Here is a 21,057-nt window from a genome sequence, read left to right on the forward strand (position 1 = left end):
GGTCCAGATTTGGTTATAGTTGCCACATAGACCCATCTCTCGATTTAAAGTCTTGGCCCAATAAAAGGCGCATTTATAATCCGATTTCACTGAAATTTGACACAGTGGCGTATGTTAGGCTTTTCGACATCCGTGTCGTATATGGTTCAGATCGGTTTATTTTTAGATATAGCTACTTAAAAGATTAACATTTTGTTTTACACAATTGAACAATGACTTGTACTTATTAGTATTTGGTCCAAATCGGACCATATTTGGATATAGCTTCTATGGGGCATAAGGTATGCATTTTTCACCGGATTTTGACGAAAGGTGGTTTACATATATATCCGAGGTGGTGGGTATCCAAAGTTCGGCTCGGCCGAACTTAAAGCCTTTTTACTTGTTTTCTTACTTCTTGTCTACAAATAAGGCTGATGCTGAACCATTTTAATGGAGATTGTGGCTAGCCTCTCATCCACCGGAATAAACTTGGAGACAAGATGTTTCAGTCTCCGACTAACCACAAAAACACAGTCAAATTTATTCATTGATAGCTATAGTATAGTTCGTCACCGTTTGCTGTTGTTGTGACGCCATTTCTACCATCTGATTTGAACTACCTAGATCAGCAGATCATGGTCCTTTTTCGGTTTGCGTTGGACGTCAATATTAGTTACTATTCTTTGGTTTCTCGGAGTAATCCTAAAATTTTCCGGGTGCGGGTCACTGGCCCAGCGCCGCAACCGCATGGCATATGTGGGATCGCACATTTATCCCTGAATGTCACATGCCTCTTGCTCCAAGATCCGACGATCGCCTCCCGCAGCCCGCAACTTGGGAACAGACGCTGATGTTGACTATTCGTTAATTGAAGGCACCAATAACTCTCCTAGTCATTATGAGTATCATTGGCATTCAGTATTTAGGTAAGAGTTATTGTCATCTGAGACTCTCCTCCGGAAATTGGTGACTACACGCGGCCGTATTTGCAGCTATTCCGCATAAGTACGAAGCTTTCCACTATCTGCAAACTATGGACGCTTTCAGCTAAACTTCCCGTGATACGGAAAAGCTTAAAGTCGGAGCTCAAGTTCCAAACCGTGTGGTGCTCACAGTTATGGCGTGTCTGCCGGCATAACTGTGATATTTGATTATTTAATTCAATTTAAGATTTGTTTACTTGTTTTAACTGTGTAGAATAGAAATGGAGTGAAATTAAATATGAACAGCATACCTTTCAACGAAGTCCTTAGGAAATGCTCAGACATTTTAATTCACATTTACCACTTAAACAAACATCTCCATTCTTCAGCCAAATTTTATGGAAATTATTTATTTACTTCAATACAAAGATTCTTAACATTCCTTTTAATTTATTTGTAATTCATAGAAAATATTTATTATAAATTTTCTGTTTCTTCACTTACGATTATGCAAATTAGGGTTTAAAAATGGAATAAAACTCAAAGAAGGCATAAATTTAAAGTATTCACATTCTAAGGCATGGCTTGCATAATTTCCTTTGTTTGTTTTACATATTTGGCAAAATGAGAATCCGGCTTAGGATCCAAATCTAATAAAGTGATTTTACTAACGAAATATTGGTCATTCACACAAATAATATGAGGACTGGAATGAAAGAATGAAATGAATAAATTTAACCTTAAATTTATGATTTTCCTTTTTTCAGTTTTGAAAAGCATTTTTTTGTTTTTGGTTTATAAATACTTACCTTTCCAATTTCTCGGGAGTAGAGACTTGACGAAATGTTATCATTATGGAGCAATCCATGGCAGTGGCTGACAATAGGTATTGTTCTTCGGGACTCAATTGGGAAAATTCCAATTTCTTTTGCTTTCCAGGGTCCAATTTCATTAGGAGCTCTTTTAAAAACCCATAAGACTTTTCCTTTTTGTTTTGGTAGTTATGCTCAAGCATGTGTGAAAAATGGAGCTAAGAAAAAAAATATGTTATGGGTCAGAATAGCATAAAAGAAGAACATGGGAAAATTAAAAGCAGAAATAATGATTTCAAAAATAACACAGTTTGACAAAATTATAAAAAAAAAAAAATATTAAACCCAACTGCATTCCACCCAACATTTTACAAATCTTAGAAACTTCTTCCAATAATACGATTTAAGTTTTAACTCAATAATAGGTTGCCAAGGTGATGGCTCTGTAAAAGTTGGATTGGCCAAACCAAACCAAACAAGTACTGTGTCTGATGATGCTTCATAAGCGGACATTATGCTTCAGAATTATGCTTCATAGGTGGACATTCTATGAGTTTGTATGGATCTAAATATCATATTAAACTAGTTTATTATAACTCCACTACCATATCCTAAGTCATATTCATATTTGGGCTTGTTTGTATCATACTTGATGTAGGTCCCGAGAACTCCTTTATAAATGCAATTTGCCCATGAACTTTCCATTAAAGGACAGGGGCAAACTTCTCACATTTTAATGATTGATGTTTAATACAAGTTTATTAGCTCTATGATAAGGCATCTTTGGGTTTGTTTGTACAAAAAATAGTTGCAGCGATATGGGCAATAAACCCGCTTTTTATAGGATTAAGACCCTAAATTGGTCAGCTATATCCGATTTGGACTGCCATCGGATCGGATGACAGGAGATTTAAAACAACTAACTGTTTCAAATTCCTGCGAAATCAGGTAATAACTGAGGCTTTTATGGGCGAAAGACCCTAAATCGGCTGTTCGGCCTATATGCCAGCTATATAAAGGGTGATTTTTTAGCTATTATCTTTTTGGCAACACTGGTTTAAACAGCTCACGCAGGTTTCATGTTTTGTTTCACTGTCAAACATCTGCAGTTTGGTCTAATAACTTAACCATGAATCATCTTGCAAACGAACAACGCTTGCAAATTATTGAATTTTATTATCAAAATGCGCGCTCTTTTAAGAAAGTTCAATCAAATTGTGTTCAGCGACAAAGCTCATTTTTGGCTTAAATGGTACGTAAATAAGCAGAGCTGTCGATTTTTGAGTGAATATCAGCCAGAAGCATTGTAATAACTTTCAATGCATCCGGAAAAAGTCACAGTTTGGTGTGGTTTATGCGCTGGTGGCATCATTGGGCGGTACTTCTTCAAAGATGTTGCGAATCGCACCGTAACTGCAATGAGATGATATCCAACTTTTTTTGCCCAAAATACAAGAGTTTGACGTGCATGACATGTGGCTTCAAAAAGACAGTGCCGCATGCTACACAGCACACGTACCAATGGACTTATTGAGTGGCGAGTTGGGTGAACATTTTATTTCACTTTCGGGACCGGTCAATTGGCCGCCTAGATAGTGCGATTTTGCGCATTTAGACTATTTTTTGTGGGGAGTATGTTAAAGCTCATTTGGATGAAATATGTTCACGAAACTTAATGAAATAGTTAATAATGAGGTGTTTTCCAATAAGTATGCAAATTTGGGCACCCTAGTGGGTCCAGAGGCTAATTTGAATGGGCCTATGGCTTGATTATTTTAATAAAAAAAGCTCTTGGAACCCTGCAAAAGAAGCATGCAGAAAAGTCTGAAATATCTGTAACGGCTTATAAGTTATTGGACTTGGACAACAAAATTTTTTGTGAAAAGTTAAGTTCGGCCGGGCCGAACTTTGGACACCCACCACCTCGGGTATATAAGTAAACCACCTTTCATCAAAATCAGGCGAAAAAAGCATAATTTAAACCCTACTAGCAGCTTTATCGAAATATGGTTCGATTTAGACCAAATTCGACACGGATATTGAGTGGTCTAATAAGTACAAGTCATTGTCCAAACTAGTAGAACAAAATATTGGTCTCTTTGGTAGCCATATCCAAATATAGACCGATCTGAACCATATACGACACGGATATCGAAAAGCCTAACATAAGTCACTGTGTCAAATTTCAGCAAAATCGGATTACAAATGCGTCTTTTATGGGCCTAAGATCTTAAATCGAGAGATCGGTCTATATGGCAGCTATATTCAAATCTGGACCGATCTGAGCCAAATTAAAGAAAAATGTCGAAAGGCCTAACACAACTCACTGTCCCAAATTTCGGCGACATCGGGCTATAAATGCGCATTTTATGTGCCCAAAACATAAAATCGAGAGATTTGTATATATGGTAGCTATATCCAAATCTGGGCCGATCTATGCCATATTGCTAAAAGATGTGAAGGCTCCCAACACAACTCACTGTCCCAAATTTCGGCGACATCGGACTATAAATGCGCCTTTTATGGGCCCAAAACTTAAAATCGAGAGATCGGTCTATATGGCAGCTATAATCAAATCTGGACCGATCTGCGTCAAACTGCAGAAATATGTCGAAGGGCCTAACACAATTTTCTGTACAAAATTTCGGCTACATCGGGCAATAAATGCGCCTTTTATGGGCCCAAAACCTTAAATCGAGAGATCGGTCTACATGGCAGCTATATTCAAATCTGAACCGATCTGGGCCTAATTAACGAAGGATGTCGAAGGGCTTAACACAACTCACTGTCCCAACTTTCAGCAATATCGAATAATAAATGTGGCTTTTATGGCCCTAAGACCCCAAATCGGCCAATCAGTGTATATGGGGGCTATATCAAAATATATTCCGATATAACCGATCTTCAAACTGAACCTGCTTATGGACAAAAAAATAATCTGTGCAAGGTTTCAGCTCAATATCTTTATTGTTAAAGACTGTAGCGTGTTTTTACAACAGACACAGGGACAGACATGGTTAGATCGTCTTAGATTTTTACCCTGATCAAGAATATATATACCGTATAGGGTCGGAAATGGATATTTTGATGTGTTGCAAACGGAATGATAAAATGAATATACCGCCATCCTTCGGTATAACAAGTGTACTAAGTTCGGCCTGCCCGATTCTTGGGTACCCACCACCGCTGAAACTGTACCCTTACTGACGGAGTTTGTATTTGAATTAATTTGGTCTCAAAAAGTCATATCGGGATGTCGGAACTTAGGGGGCCTATATCACAATATTGAACGATTCAGATAAAACTTGGCAAATCAGATGAAATTTTGAGCGCATATAGGGGCTGAAGAAGTCAAATTCGGCAATCGTTTTATATAGGGGCTATATCTGTTTATAAGCCGATTCGGATCATACTTGGCATGAATGTTGGAAGTCACAACACAAGTCTTTGTCCGAAATTTTAGCCAAATCGGAAGCAAATTGAGGCTTCTGAGGCTCAAGAAATCAAATCGCGGGATCGGTTTATATGGGGGATATAACCAAATCCTAACCGTTTACAATCCCCAATGACCTACATGAATAAGAAGTATCTGTGCGAAATTTGAAGCGGCTAACTTTACGCGTTCGACCGCTATCGTGATTTCGAAAGTCGGACGGACACGGTCAGATCGATTCAGAATATCGAGACGATTCAGAATATATATACTTTGTGGGGTCGCAGATCAATATTCCGAGGTGTTACAAACGGAATGACTAGATTAGTATACCCCCATTCCATGGCGGTGGCTATAAAAATGCGAAAATCTAACATACTCACGAAATGTTGAAATAACGACCTTTGAAAACTTTTTAATCCGATCTCGTACAAGAAATTTCAGCATTTCTCATAAATGAGAGTTTGGCCAGCAATTCAAAATTGTACATGCTCGATCAATTTTCAAGTCCCATGTATCAGCCTCTGGACCCACTGAGTCCCCAAATTCTGCGCACTTATTGGAAAACACCTCAACATTGACTATTTAAAGTATCATGTATATATCTCTATACGTTCAAAAGATCAAGAATCTTTCAGAAAGATTCGAGAAGTTCCACGATTTAGCAACACTGTGTGTAAAATACGGAGGTACTATATCGGACTATAATTTTCGATTTTAAAAATTCTATTTCTCTAACATACCTTTTCCTAACCTAAATATTACATATACACAGATATCCATTGTCCTTAAAATGTATTTGTAACCTAGTGCCATTTCAGCCCCATTATATGGGGAAAGTGTTTTTTTTTTTCAAAGATTTTTGTTTTCACTTGCTTTCACAAGTCTTTGGTTATTGTGTCTAAAAATCACTTAACCAAATCCCTTGACCATCATGATGCATTTTCAAGTCAAGTAGTTTTTTTTTCTTATGTTTCCTTTGTCGTCGTCAGGTTTGCAGGGGAGGGAAAAATGAAAAATCACCAAAATGCTTTGGCAAACTTTTGGATGTGTTCATTTCCAAAAAAAAGGTAGAAATGCATGTTACAAGAAGGTTTTAGCTCATGCAAACCAAACAAGTCCGAGTGTCCGCTGATACCCACTTCCCTTTTTGTACTCTCCCTATCCTTGGCTATGAATGATGGTCATGTTTTTTGTTTTCCATTTTTTATGTTCCGGTTTTTAACAAATGCATTTTTTACTACCACTCTTGCAGGCATGGTGTTGGTGAAAAGCTTCCTTAAGCAGAGATTTGTTCGAAAGTGTGGGTGAGCTTCAGTGATTTTGAGCATACCCTTGAGCTACGTGTGGGACCAGGGGTGTGTTAAGAACCTGTTAAAGCTTTACTCACCTTGGCCAACAACTGTAAATGTAAAATTTTTTGCAACACACAATTTTTTGGTAAGTTTAGCATTTCCGGTGCAAGCATTTGTCCTACAGAGACATCAGTGCCAAAGGATGCAGTACAACAATACGAAGAACCATGTGGCAGGGATGAGTGATCCCCTCTTAGAGGTCTAACAAGAATGTTTGATGCAGTGGTTGCCGTAGGGTGAGAAGATTTCATGGTGTTAGCAGCATTAGTGAAAGTTGTATTAACTTTTGTTACAACCAATTCCGCTTCCGTTTCCGGCGTCGTCGTCGTCGTTGCCGTTGCCATTGCCATGGGAGCTTTGGTTACCTTACTAATGTTGACTTTTTGTTCTTTGCTTGGCATCACATGAATATGAGGTTTACCATCCACACATCGCCTTTGGGTACCATGAGTTTGAATGGAAGAATCACTCTTTTCATCAGCGGCGCTTGCCTTGACCTCCTTGTGGGCCTTTGACATTTCATCTTTTCCATAAACAATAGCCTCTTTATTTGCAATTTGCCTTTGCATGCTTTGCTCCTTTTCGCCATAGTCCTTTAACAGACTTGTCACCAACAGATGCTTTATAAGCTGCAGTTTTTCACTGTAAAAATAAGGAAATATTTTAGCTGGGAATAAATTGAATTAAATGGAAACTTTAAAGAAAGTCAAATATGTTCTTCGGTTCGTTTGTTTTTCAGTTTGGATGCTTTTGGTACCCAGTAAACGATAAATGGTTTAAAACAGAAGTGTGTAATGGTTGAAATCAAATACGAAATACGTATTTGTACATAGGAGTGTTCCGCTCAAGAAAATATTTCTTCCTTGGGGTAAGCACTGTTCCCAAAAGCCTTTCTACTAAAGTTCCTGTTCTAGTCCTAAAAGATCTCATATCAAAAGCCCAGCAACTCCCTCGTCCACCTTCTGTTTACGGTATGTCAGAGAGTACTGTCAATCCGAGATTCAAGTAAAAATTCCATCACATCTTCCGAAATCTGCTATGTTTTACAACTCGACAAATAGCACGTATGCAAGACCGGTTTTCATCCTGTCACTTCGAGCTTCGAACTGCGTGATAATCATAGTTATCACGAAAACCTCAGCTGAGAGCTACCGGCCGTCCAAAGGTTGCGGATAGTGGCATGCTTCGTATACGAAGTAGCTCCCACTGCAGCCGCGGAGAATCAGCGGTATCGTGTGAAGAGTCTCAATGAGAGGCCGGAAGGCATCGGCTTTTTCTTAAATACTGATCCTCGATATGACATGGCGAGTTTTTGATGCCTTTTAATAACAAATGACTATCACGTACCCGCAGCGTTCGGTCCCATGGACTGGAACGAGCTTACTCATATTAAGGAGTTTGTCGGAATCGGCCGGTTGACTTTAGTTTTTCAACATGAATGAAAGGTTTAAATAACAAATGACTATCGCCTCCTGGCAGCGTTCGGTCCTATGGACTGGAACGATCTTACTCATATTTAGGAGTTTGACGAGGATCGCTACCCCCACTTGTAATGTGGCTACAACAACAACCGATCTTCTCATTCCGCGAAAGGCCATCATGCCCGTTGACTGTGGATTGTTCATCATGAGTGAGAGGTTTAAATAACAAATGACTATCACGTACCCGCAACGTTCGGTCCTATGGACTGGAACGAGCTTACTCATATTTAGGAGTTTGACGAGGTTCGCTACCCCCACTTGTAATGTGGCTACAACAACAACCGATCTTCTCATACCTCGAAATGCCATCATGCCTGTTGACTGTGATTTTTTCATCATGAATGAGAGATTGTTGTATGGAAATAAATGCAATAAATAAGAAGTAAAACCTTGTTAAGTTCGGCCGGGCCGAACCTTATATACCCTCAAAAATGGATCGCATGAGACACTTTTATACTTTTTCAACTAAAGGGTGATTTTTTTGAGGTTAGGATTTTCATGCATTAGTATTTGACAGATCACGTGGGATTTCAGACATGGTGTCAAAGAGAAAGATGCTCAGTATGCTTTGACATTTCATCATGAATAGACTTATTAACGAGCAACGCTTGCAAATCATTGAATTTTATTACCAAAATCAGTGTTCGGTTCGAAATGTGTTCATTCACCGTAACGTTGCGTCCAACAGCATCTTTGAAAAAATACGGTCCAATGATTCCACCAGCGTACAAACCACACCAAACAGTGCATTTTTCGGGATGCATGGGCAGTTCTTGAACGGCTTCTGGTTGCTCTTCACTCCAAATGCGGCAATTTTGCTTATTTACGTAGCCATTCAACCAGAAATGAGCCTCATCGCTGAACAAAATTTGTCAAAATTTGAACACATTTCGAACCGAACACTGATTTTGGTAATAAAATTCAATGATTTGCAAGCGTTGCTCGTTAGTAAGTCTATTCATGATGAAATGTCAAAGCATACTGAGCATCTTTCTCTTTGACACCATGTCTGAAATCCCACGTGATCTGTCAAATACTAATGCATGAAAATCCTAACCTCAAAAAAATCACCCTATATATAAGAGAGCTGTATCAAGCTATAGACCGATAAGAACCGTTTTTGTCATCGTTGTCATAGAAAAATACCGCTCCCAAAAATTTCAGGCAAATCTAGTAATAATTGCGCCCTGCAGAGGATCAGGAAGTAAAATTGGGTTTGGGAGAACGATTTACATTGGAGCTAAACCGATATGGCCCGTTTGCAATCCCCGATGACTGACATCGCTATAAAGTATCTGTGCAAAACTTCAAGCGGCTAGCATTACGCGTTCGTTCTCAATCGTGATTTCGACAGACGGCAGACGGACATGGCTGGATGGATTCACAACGACGAGAAGATCAAGAATATATATACTTTATGGGGTCTTAGACGAATATTTCGAGGTGTCACAAAGGGAATGACTTATTATACCCACCACCATGCTATGGTGGTGGGTATAATAAGTCTCTTTGCATTTCTTAAATAAGATGCAAAATGCAAAAGCAAATTTGCTCATGAACGGTCCATCAAGCAAACGGGGCCAACTTCTAACATATCAATAAGTACTGTTCGATTCAAGTCTCTAAGCTCAATGATAACTGTGCGAACTGGCAGCTATATCATAACCTGATATAGCTGCCATATAAACCGATCATGGGTCTTGATTTCTTGAGGCTCTAGAGGGCGTAAATCTCGTCCGATTTGACTGAAATTTTGCACATGGTGTTTTAATATCACTTCCAACAACTGTGCGAAGTTGTTTGTGTTCTGTGGTTCAAATCGGTCCATTACCTGATATAGCTGCTATATAAACCGATCTTGGGTCTTGATTTCTTGAGCTTTTAGAAAGCGCAATTCCTATCCGATTTGGCTGTAATTTTGCACGTGGTGTTTTGGTATCACTTCCAACATTTATGCGAAGTATGGTCCAAATTGGTCCATACCCTGATATAGCTACCATATAAACCGATCTGGGATCTTGAGTTCTTGAGCCTCTATAGAACTCAATTCTTATCCGATTTGGCACAAATTGTGTACAACGGCTTCTCCCATGGCCTTCAACATACGTGTGCAATATGGTTTGAATCGATCTATATCTTGACACAGCAGCCATATAAACCGATCTCCCGATTATGCTTCTTGAGCCCCGAATCAGACTATAACTTGATATAGCTCCTCCTCTTCCGTCCATATTCATTATTCTTTGTTTGCCTAAAAAGAGAAAAAACTCGACAGATGCGATCCATGGTGGAGGGTATATAAGATTCGGCCTGACCGAACTTAGCACGCTCTTACTTGTTTTCTGATGTTCTCGCCAGAATTCGAACAAAGGTGTTCAGCATCATAGGCAGACGTGCTGTCCTCTGCGCTACGGTGGCCTCCGTAATAAGATGTTCGCAGCCAATTTAGAATCTTTAACTCTCATAAAGTCAAATACAGTGATCGTTCTAATGGAAACTACTGCAAGGCATGTAAGCCCATCTTGAGAGCTTATTTTCATTACACCCTATTATTTATCATTGGTGTTGCCAATGTTTTTTGATGTTGCTACTGTCCACTGACATTGCTGTTGTCATCGTCCGTGGAGTAATGATTGCTGTTGTTGTTGTGGTTAAGTCAACAACATTTATTTCCTTCGGTTTTCATATGCAGTATGTACTATGTCAGTGTTACAGTTGTGCAAACATTTAGGGGTTCGAAATTTACTATAGTCACAGTACTTTACAGCCACCACCATAATTTGAAGAGGTATATTTATCTAGTTATTCCGTTGGCAACATCTTGAAATCCTGAATTGCGAGCCTTTAAAATCGATATATTCTTGAGCGATGTGATAATAAAAGACAGTTGAATGATGTCCTTGGGTCCATCTAATTTTCCGACACCGGTCTTTGAAAACGAAGCTATATATAGTAGATTATTGTGTGCCATACCAAGTTGTACTTGATTTCTATAAATTCATGCCAAATATTCTTCAGATTCGTACGTATTTGGGAAAAGCTACAAAAGTAATCAAATTTCTTCAGAGCAAAAAACCTGATTTTCTAAATGATTTCCCTGCGGTTGGCAGCATCCAAATCTGCTGTAGAAGGCATCTGTGAATATACATTGGCAGTAATTACATAAGTTTTCTATAGATTTAGATGTTTTTCTATGGTATTGGGTATAAAAAGTTCGTCCTATCCAAAACTTAATACGTTTTAATACCCTCCACCATTCCGATTGTAACACATCGAAATTTTGACCCAACAAACTTTATGTATACTTGATCATCTTGACATCCTAAGTCGATTTAGCTCTGTCCGCCTCTCCGTCCGTCTGTCGAAATTTTTTGCTTGAAATTTTGCACAAATACTTCCTTTTAGGTGTAGGTCGGTTGGGATTGTAAATGGGCTATATCGGTCCATGTTTTGATATCGCTGCCATATAAACTAATCCTACATCTTGACTTCTTAAGCCGCTAGAGTGCTCAACTATTACCCAATTTGATTGAAATTTAGCACGAGGTGTTTTGTTATAACTTCCAAAGACTATGCCAAGTATGGTCCAAATCAGTTTATAACCTGATATAGCTCCCATATAAACCGATCTCGAATTTTAACTTCATGAGCCGCTAGAGGGCGCATTTATTATCGAATTTGGCTGAAATTTTGCATGAAATGTTTTGTTTTAAACTTTCAACAACTGTGCCAAGTATGTCCAAATTGGATTACAACCTGATAAAGCTCCCATATAAACCGATTTCGGATCTTGACTTCTTGAGCCGCTAAAGGGCGCATTTCTTACCCGATATGGCTGAAATTTTGCATAAAGTGTTTTCCTTTATTTTCCAACAACTGTGCCAAGTATAATCCAAATCGGTTTACAACCTGATATATCTCCCATATAAATCGATCTCGGATTTTGACTTCTTGAGCCGCTAGAGGGCGCAATTATCATCCGATTTGGCTGAAATTTTGCATAAAGTTTTGTATTTTTTTTCCAACAATTGTGATAAGTATGGTCCAAATCGGTTTATAACCTAATATAGCTCCCATATAAACCGATTATACTTCTTGATCTCCAAATTGGTTTACAACCTGAGCTCCCATATAAAGCGATTTCGGAACTTGAATTCTTGAGCCACTAGAGAGCGCAATTATTATCTGATTTGGTTGAAATTTAGCACAATGGCTTTCACTCTAGTCTCCAACAGCCAAACAAAGTATGGCCCCAATCGGTTCATAACTTGGTATAGCTCCAATAGCATAGCAACATATTCTTAACCGATTGGAATGAAATTTTGTTCGACGTGTTTCGCTATGACTTCCAACAACTGTGCTAAGTATGGTTCAAATCGGTTGATAACCTGATATAGCTGAATATTAACTTCTTGAGCCATTAGAGGGCGCAACTCTTATCCGATTTGAATGAAATTTTATTCGAAGTATTTTGTTATGATATCCAACAATCGTGCCAAGTATGGTTCAAATCGGTCCATAACCTGATATAGCTGTCATATAAACCGATCTGGGGACTTGACTTCTTGAGCTTCTAGAGGGCGCAACTCTTATCCGATTTGAATGAAATTTTGTTCGAAGTATTTTGTTATGATATCCAACAATCGTGCCAAGTATGGTTCAAATCGGTCCATAACCTGATATAGCTGTCATATAAACCGATCTGGGAACTTGACTTCTTGAGCTTCTAGAGGGCGCATTTCCTATCCGATTTGGCTGATTTTCATGATATATTTTATTATGACTTTCAAAAACTGTACCAAATAAGGTTTGAATCGGTTCATAACCTGATATAGGTGCCATATAAACCGATCAGGGGACTTGACTTCTTGAGCTTCTGGAGGGCGCAATTCCTATCCGATTTGGCTGAAATTTTGCATGACGTACTTTATTAAGACTTTCAACAATTGTGTCAAGTATGGTTCAAATCGATCCATAACCTGATATAGCTCCCATATAAACCGATCTTGGGTCTTGACTTCTTGAGCCTCTAGAGGTCGCATTATCCGATTTGCCTGAAATTTTGTACGACGGATCCTTTCATAACGACCGTATTTATAATGGTCCGAATCAGTCTATGGCCTCATGCAGCACCCTTATAAATCGATCTCTTTATTTTACTTCTTGATATCAAGATATGGTCCGAACCAGACCATATCTTGATATCGCTCTACTAGCAGAGCAAATCTTTTCTTTTATCCTTTTTTTGCCTAATAAGAGATCCGGGAAAAGAACACGACAAAGGCGACCCATGATGGAGAGTATATAAGATTCGGCTCGGCCGAACTTAGCACGCTTTTTACTTGTTTCTTCTTTTTCGAAACGAGTTTCGCCCTTCTGTATGCAATTCGCTTTAGTTCGGTAGATGCGATTTTATTTGGGTTTACTCCGGTTTGGTCGATTGGTTGACTGGTTCGTTGTTTGGTTAGAGTTTGTTCGAGTTTATTTTATTTTATTTTATTCGTGGTGGTTTGTTTTTTTTTTCTCTTCTTTGGGAAAATTTTAAGAAAATATATTTATTTTCATTATTTATGGCAATTTTGTTGTGGCTGCTGCAGTTGTTAAATGTCGAGAGTTCATTTATATATTTATCGTTTTCAAATCGAATGGCTCGAAACCAACGAACGATCAAGGGAAAATGGCAAGGATGCAATTGCAAAGTCAATATGGTTGGTTTTGTCATCGTTCTCCTTTTTTTTGTGGATATGTTGGCATGTGTAGGTAGAATTTTTGTGAAATAAATGGCTAACAGAAATTGCAAAGTAAAGAAACATTTATACGCTGGTGGAGTATAATTTATAAGGACTCTCTGTGGGAATTGCAGAGTAGTGCAAATATAGCTGATAGTAAAACTTAAATAGAGAATAATAATATTTATATAATATTAAAATGAAACTTATATTAACATGATGACAACAATAATTTATGCAAATGTAGCCATCAGGGAGAAAGTCTGTATGACATTGCCTAGTGGAGTAAAACCAAAGAGGGGAGATCCCCAGCTATAGTTTTCTATTTATAATAAAAAAGTAATTACTTATTAATTTCATCCGGGCTGAATCCTGCGAACCCACCAATATGGATACTGCCAAAAATTTACCCAAATTAATTTAGTTGAAGGTCATATGTGTACTTTACATACCAAATTTTGGCCAAATCAAGCAATACCTTCAGATTCCAGCGGCTCTATATGTCATATCAGCAGATAGGCTTATATGGGAACTTTATCAGATTATAGTCTCTTTTAAACCGCACTTAATACGGTAGTTTGAAGTCTTAACGGAACTACGATTGCAGCTTTAGAGGCTAAAGATGTCAAATTCATAGATCGGTTTATATGGGAACTAAATCAGAGAACTGACCGATTTGGACCGTACTTGGCACGGTTGTCGAATGTAATATCAGAACACAATGTCCAAAATTTCAGCCAAACCAGACCACGATTGCAGCTTCCAGGGGCTAAAGATTTCAGATCGGGAGATCGGTTTATATGGGAATTATATCACGTTATAGACAGATTTAAATCATACTAAACCCATTAACGACAAATATGTAGAAAAATGCCTAAGAATAGAGCAGTCTTAGAAAAATTAAAGCTCGATTTCGGAAAGGGGCATCTTAATCAAATTTGGATTGGTGTAAAGTAGACGAATGAAACTCGTAAAAAAAAAAATTCCCCGTCATATAAGGTCATGTTTTGGGGAAAATTGGCTTGTTTTAAGTCAAAAATTTTTTTATATTCAAACAAGTAAGAGCGTGCTAAGTTCGAACGGGCCGAATCTTATATACCCTCCACTATGGATCGCATTTGTCGAGCAAAATTGAGAGATAGGTTCATATGGAAGCTGTATCAAGATAGAAGCTAGTATCAAAGAATATTGAATAAGAACTGTTATGTAATTGGAGCTATTTCAAGTTAAAATCCGATTCGGACCATAACTGAATTGAATGGTGAACATTGTAGAAGTCATTGTGTAATATTTCAGTTCATTGTGATAAGAATTGCGCCTTGTAGGGGCTCAAGAAGCAAAATTGGGAGATAGGTTTATATGGGAGCTGTATCAAGCTATTGATCGATTCAAATCATATAATTATGGGAGAAGCCGTTGTACAAAATTTCTGCTAAATCGGATGAAAATTGCGCCCTCTAGAGGCTCAAGAAGTCAAGATCCCAGATGGGTTTATATGGCAGCTATATCATATATATGACCATTTACCGAAGAATAGTGGATTTTAATGACTTTGACATCAAATCGCATCTGCCGCAGAAGTAGTAGGCTTATTAATTTTGTTTTCCATAAGCTAGACCCACTGTTAATCTAGAATCACTTTCTGATTCGATTTAGCTTTGTCCGTCTGTCTGTCTATGTATTTATGTGATCATGTTACAGGTCGCATTTACTATCCGATTGTCATAAAATTTTTCACAAGTCACTTTTTTAATTCATTGACGAACGCCATTATTTTGAAAAAAGTCGGTCCACATTTAAATATAGCTCCCAAATATATTTTATTTGATGTGGCCTTTTAAGTCTTTAGCATCCACATTTTGGTTTGACAAAATTTTGCATTAGGTGTTCCGTTTGACGTCTTAATACGTGTGCAAAATTTCGTCAAACATTTAAACCAAGTACCGAATCCGTTTTTTGAGGGTTCAGATGGTAGTACCTTAAATTTTGTGTATTATGTTCTTACTCAGAGCTGGACGACAGCCGGACCTATTATTTCAAAATTTGATATCGTAATTTATTTCCCTTCTTTGTTGTACTCAATAAAATTTTCCATAAGGTAAGTGTCTTTTTGTTTTCTTAATCTTCTCAGTTTCAATTTTCAAACATTTAAAGCTTTTTATTCCAATACAATATTGACTTTCTTCCAATATAGCCTCCAATACTTCATTCTCTTTCCGTTTTAATAGCCATTTCCAAAAAAGGAAGGCAAACAAAAAAACACAAACACCAAAGAAAATCCATGCTTCGTTCATACATAACTCAACTCCTTTTTTTATTTAACTTACCTCGGAAATAAATCTTCAATTTTGGACAAGCGGCTAAGTTGGTCATCGAACACAACGATGCCATTCTTGAAGATACGTAAATTATTCTGGGGACACATGAAAAGTGCATGCAAAGCATTCCACATACGATCTGGCACACTTTCAATCCATAGCCCATAAATATGCGATCCAAGAAAAACCGGAAAAGGAAGAAAGAATGCGAAAGATATACCAACGATTATTTAAAGATATGACCGAAAAAAGAAAGCAACAAAGAACTGATAAAAATGCAAGGAAGCCAGAAAAAATTTGGGGGAAAAATGATAAAAAGTTATGAGAGAAGTGAAAGTGAAATTGATTTTAGTATTGGCTTTTTGTAGATAAATCATATCCCACTCACCCAGAGAACAAATCCAGGGGGCAGTAATTGCTGCGCTGATTAATTTTTCCTTGTTTAAACTGCAACCGAAGAAGATTGAGAGTCATGAGATGGGTCAATGCAAGCATTAAGGGGCAAGAGTTAAATAAATGTATAATGTGGCACAGTGGAAGGGATTAACACTTTCCCTTCTCTTTACAATGAAAATACACTAAAATATCCTGATCAATTTTTTGCTTGTCGTATTCGTAATTTATAAATAAAACGAAAAAACTTAAGAATTTAACGGTCAAGAACTTTGTATTAAAGGACTATCTCTCTTCATTATGGTTGCTACAAACCCTGTACCAAAAGAGAGTATTTCACACATATAGTCACATTTTCATTTTGAACATCGCTGGTTTACGTACATTTCATATGGGAAGCAATAAACCGGTGATGCTAGTGTCAGGGGCCAGTGGCTTGAGAGCCCTATATGAAATGCTTACAAAATAACTTGACGCTGACTCTTGACTCTATGATTGGGTTAAAACTCTTACTCTGTTATGGGCCGTTACGTAGAGCTGGCAAATATCGATGGCACTGTTGATATTTTATTCTTTGCCTGGATAGCGATTAATATCCAGCTGGCAAAATATCGATGACATTATCGATATTTTATTTTTTTGTCTGGATATCGATTAATAAATTCCCTGTCTATACTATCGCTAAAGTTAAATTTTTTGCAAAATTAGACAAAAATAAGAGATTCGACTGCTCATGTTAGTTATAAAATATATTGCACCTATAGAGGGCCAATTTTCATCCTATTGGGCTAAAATTTTGTACCATTATTTCTCTCATGACTTTATGTAATTAGATTTTATTCGGTCTCTGCATTGATATTTCTTCTATATAAATCGATCTCCTGATTTTTGCTTCTCATTTTCGTTTGAAACACAGATAACTATCTGACCCGTGCCCGCTCCGTTGCTCCTTCTTTTACTTTATATGGAACAAAATTTTCCAATTAAAGAATTTTTAATGAAATACCATGCTACGAAAATAGTATATCGCTTGACTAACAGTTTAACAATATAAGTGCCTTTATCTGAATCCCATATGATCTTTATTGGTCTACGAATTTAAGTTTGGATGTAAGGTGTAGTCCATTCTTAAAAGACTTTATTTCTGCCCGATATTCTCATGTCTAATCCCAAATACCTTTCTTTGAGCCACATATTGGCAAGGGGGGTGTTTTAGGGAATACCAAATACCTTTGATGGTCAGTAAAAAATTGTTGTTTGTGTGGTATTTTGGGAAAAGGAGTCTACGCCTTTTCCCAAAGAAACTTGGTCCCGAAAGTGGGTATCAATTCTTGCTCTACCCCCCAATACCTTTCATTAAAGCCCCACATTGTCATGGTCGGTAAAAATGCCCGATTTAGGGGTGTTTTGGGGAGTGGGGTGGTCCCCCAAACACTAGCCCTGAAAATATATTAGCAACTTGCTAGATTCTCATATATCCATATATCATTTATTTGAACCCCATATCGCCATTGGCCTCAAAATTGGATATCAAATTCCTTTTCTAATCTCAAATATCATTCATTTAAACCCCTTATTGCAAAAGCCAGCAAATATGTCAGGTTTGGAGTATGGGTCCTAAAAACTATGATAATCGAGCTCCACTGTCCTATTTGGGGGTTGTTATGGTGGTGGGACGTGACGAATGTTGATATCAGATTCATGGTCTACTCCCAAATACCTTTCATTTGAGCCCCATTTTTTCATAGTCGGTGTTTTGCTGACTTGTCTTCGAACATGTATATCAGAATCGCGTTATACTCCAAAATACCTTTTATTTGAGCCTCATATTGAAATGGACAGCAAATACTTCCTATTTGGGTGGTGTTATGGAAGGGGGATGGCCCCATAGATACTTTTCCCGAATATTGATATCAGATTCGTGCTTTACATCCAAAGACTTTTCGTTTGAGCCACATATTGCAGTGGTCGAAAATTTGTCCTCTTTGGGGGATGTTCTCGGGGATGGGCGGCCCCCCACAAACTTGGTCCCACATCTGGATATCAGATTCGGATTCTACTCTCAAATACCTTTTATTTAAGCCTCATATTGCCATGGTCAGTAAATAAGTCCTGTTCTGGGTCCCACACTTGGATTTCACATTCGTATTCTACTCTCGAATACCTTTCATTTGCGTCCTATATTGCCATGGTCGGTAAAAATATCCGATTTAGAGGTGTTTTTTGGGGGTTGGGGTGGACCCCCTAATACTTGGTCCGGCAATTGGATATCAGATACGTTTTCTGATATTAAATACCTTTCATTTGAGTCCCATATTGTCGTGATTGGTGTATATATATATAGTAGGTTTTAGGATGGGGCGCCCCCCTAGGTACCCCATCCGAAATTTGGATACCAAATTTCTGTTTAAAACGCACCATCCATCTCCGAGATCTGGTGTTTCTAAAAATTAGGGTAAGGAGAAGGGTTCGCTCCCTCTCAAAAAATGCAGTACTCAGTATTTTCAAGAAAATCGGTTTAGCCTTTTCTGGGTCTATAAGGAACACACAAACAAACCTACAAACAAACACAAATTGATTATTATATATAAGAAAAAGAAGATGGGAAATTATCGATATTATAGATACAATACTATCGATATTATAGATACTATCGATATTTATTATTAGAAATATCAAAAATATCGAATGTTGAGATTATCGATAATTTGCCAGCACTATCGGCACCCCAACGCGGCGTATTGTGCCATGCTCAAAGAAGGCTTTAATCTCTGCCCTATACTACACGTGATTTACTTACTCTTCGAAAAGGTGTTCACACTCGTCGATTATGCAGAATTCAGCCCAAAGGACTAACGGAATTGAATTTAGTTTTTTTTTACGTTTTACAATTTATTTTTCCAAAGTTCACTACATCAATCCCCCACTGTGCGGTGTTGTACTTTGTTGAAAGCCGATTTTATCACTACATCCCCATTTTTAGGGGGAAAAGAACAACAACAATTACCTTTAGAAACTGCATGCTGCAATAGCGACACCTGATATCCACCTCGTCGTGTAGGATAGGATGGTCTGCTTTGTCGTAAGGTGGTGTTGCTGGTGGTGCCGCTGTTGATGGCTTTGTTACTGTTGCTACCTTACCAACCACTGGTGTTGGCGATGTTTTGCCTGCTGCTGTTGTTGTTGCTGTTGTTGTTAAGGAAGCTTCATTTTGAGTGGTAGTAAAATACTCTTTGTACCCTGATGTTTCCAAAGTCCCCACAGATTCTGGCCTTGTCTGCGGTGGTAATGGTGTAGGTGTTGGAGTTTCCCTCTTAGCTGCCACTGTTGTCTCTGTTTGCGTAGGATGTGTTTCTGTTGTTGTTGCTGCTGGAGGTTTTATATCAAATAAATTGTTAACATCGTTTGGCAACAGCCATCCTTGTTTGGGTTTTATTTCAATGGCATATGTATCTTCCAGGAAAATATTGTCGTTGGCAGCGTCACTACTCGAATCAGTGACAGTGCCATCAGCATCCGTGCAAAAGCGCCGACTTTGTTGTGATGATGCTTCTGTTGCCAATGGCTTCATTTGATAGTTTTTTTTTTGTTTTGTTTTATTTTTGCAACATCCCACGAATAGAGTGATAACAAAAGGACCAGGGCCAGTACCAGGTACATATCGCCCCAACAGCACAAATGAAAAAAAAAAAACGGCAATTTTCCCAAAGAGGTCACAGGCACCACGCACAGCAAAAGATACACGGTCGAGTCCAAGTGCAGTCCAGTTAAAAGCCATGAAAAATAATAAATTTTATGAGAATGAAAACAAAAATGAAAATAAAGGAGGAAAGAAAACGAGGCAATTGCGGTTGAGGAGAATCTTTTATACCCTAAAACGTATATTGGTTTCACCTAAAAGCACCTAAATGGGACAAAACTCAAATTTTTGTCATTAAACAAAAAGTAAAAACGATTTCTTGATTATTTTAAGAGCGTTTTCAAATAATTGTGCCCTCTGGCCGTTTTCTTTGACAAAAATAGCCAAAATCCTTCTAAAGGGGAAATATGTTTTTAAAATCAGCATTTTGAGTAAAATATGGGTTTTAACCAATTTCGCTGAAATAAAGAACATTGAGTGTGGTTATGCCCATTGTGCCAAATATGGTCCACTTCGAACCATATTTGGATAGAGTTACCATATACCAAGGGTACAATGAGATTAATATGCCTCGATGGTAGGGTGAATGGGGTTACACAAAACTCAAACAAATAAATAAAAGCAGACACATCGCTGCAAACAAAAATCACAGACATAAAAAATAAATTGTAGACTAAAATTTTTTATGTTCACAAAAAGTAAAATAAGATTTAAAAAAAACTACGAAAAAGCAATGATGCATTGTCCTGTGTCTGGGAAAATGAACGGAAACCATCAGTTGTTGTTGATGTTGGCAACATGAAATTCAGCATCAGCAACAACACCAGCAGCAGCAGTTGTTGCAATTTTTTATTGCCCTCTTTTTTTTTTGCGGGAAGGCATTACATCACCGAAAGCAAAAGGAAAACCAAAGACAGTCCAACAATCTCTCAACACTCACAGACACACACACACATCCATATTGAACGTACGAATGCAGGATTATCACATG

General features: G+C 37.9%; 1 protein-coding gene across 1 annotated transcript in view; it reads right to left on the minus strand.

Annotated features, from left to right (window-relative positions):
- Nucleotides 1-1,405: 1,405 nt before the first annotated feature.
- LOC106087883 (inositol-pentakisphosphate 2-kinase) overlaps nt 1,406-21,057 on the minus strand; it is a 308,454-nt gene continuing 288,802 nt past the window's right edge. Inside the window, exons 6-11 of the mRNA XM_059370373.1 lie at nt 19,434-19,991; nt 16,422-16,480; nt 16,043-16,180; nt 6,541-7,147; nt 1,715-1,935; nt 1,406-1,611 (exon numbers count right to left, since the gene is read on the minus strand). Coding sequence (XP_059226356.1) covers nt 1,479-1,611; nt 1,715-1,935; nt 6,541-7,147; nt 16,043-16,180; nt 16,422-16,480; nt 19,434-19,991 — 1,716 coding nt within the window. The 3' untranslated portion in view covers nt 1,406-1,478. The remainder of the gene's footprint in view (nt 1,612-1,714; nt 1,936-6,540; nt 7,148-16,042; nt 16,181-16,421; nt 16,481-19,433; nt 19,992-21,057) is intronic.

The sequence above is a fragment of the Stomoxys calcitrans genome, chromosome 5, assembly GCF_963082655.1.
Source record: "Stomoxys calcitrans chromosome 5, idStoCalc2.1, whole genome shotgun sequence".
NCBI lineage: Eukaryota > Metazoa > Arthropoda > Insecta > Diptera > Muscidae > Stomoxys > Stomoxys calcitrans.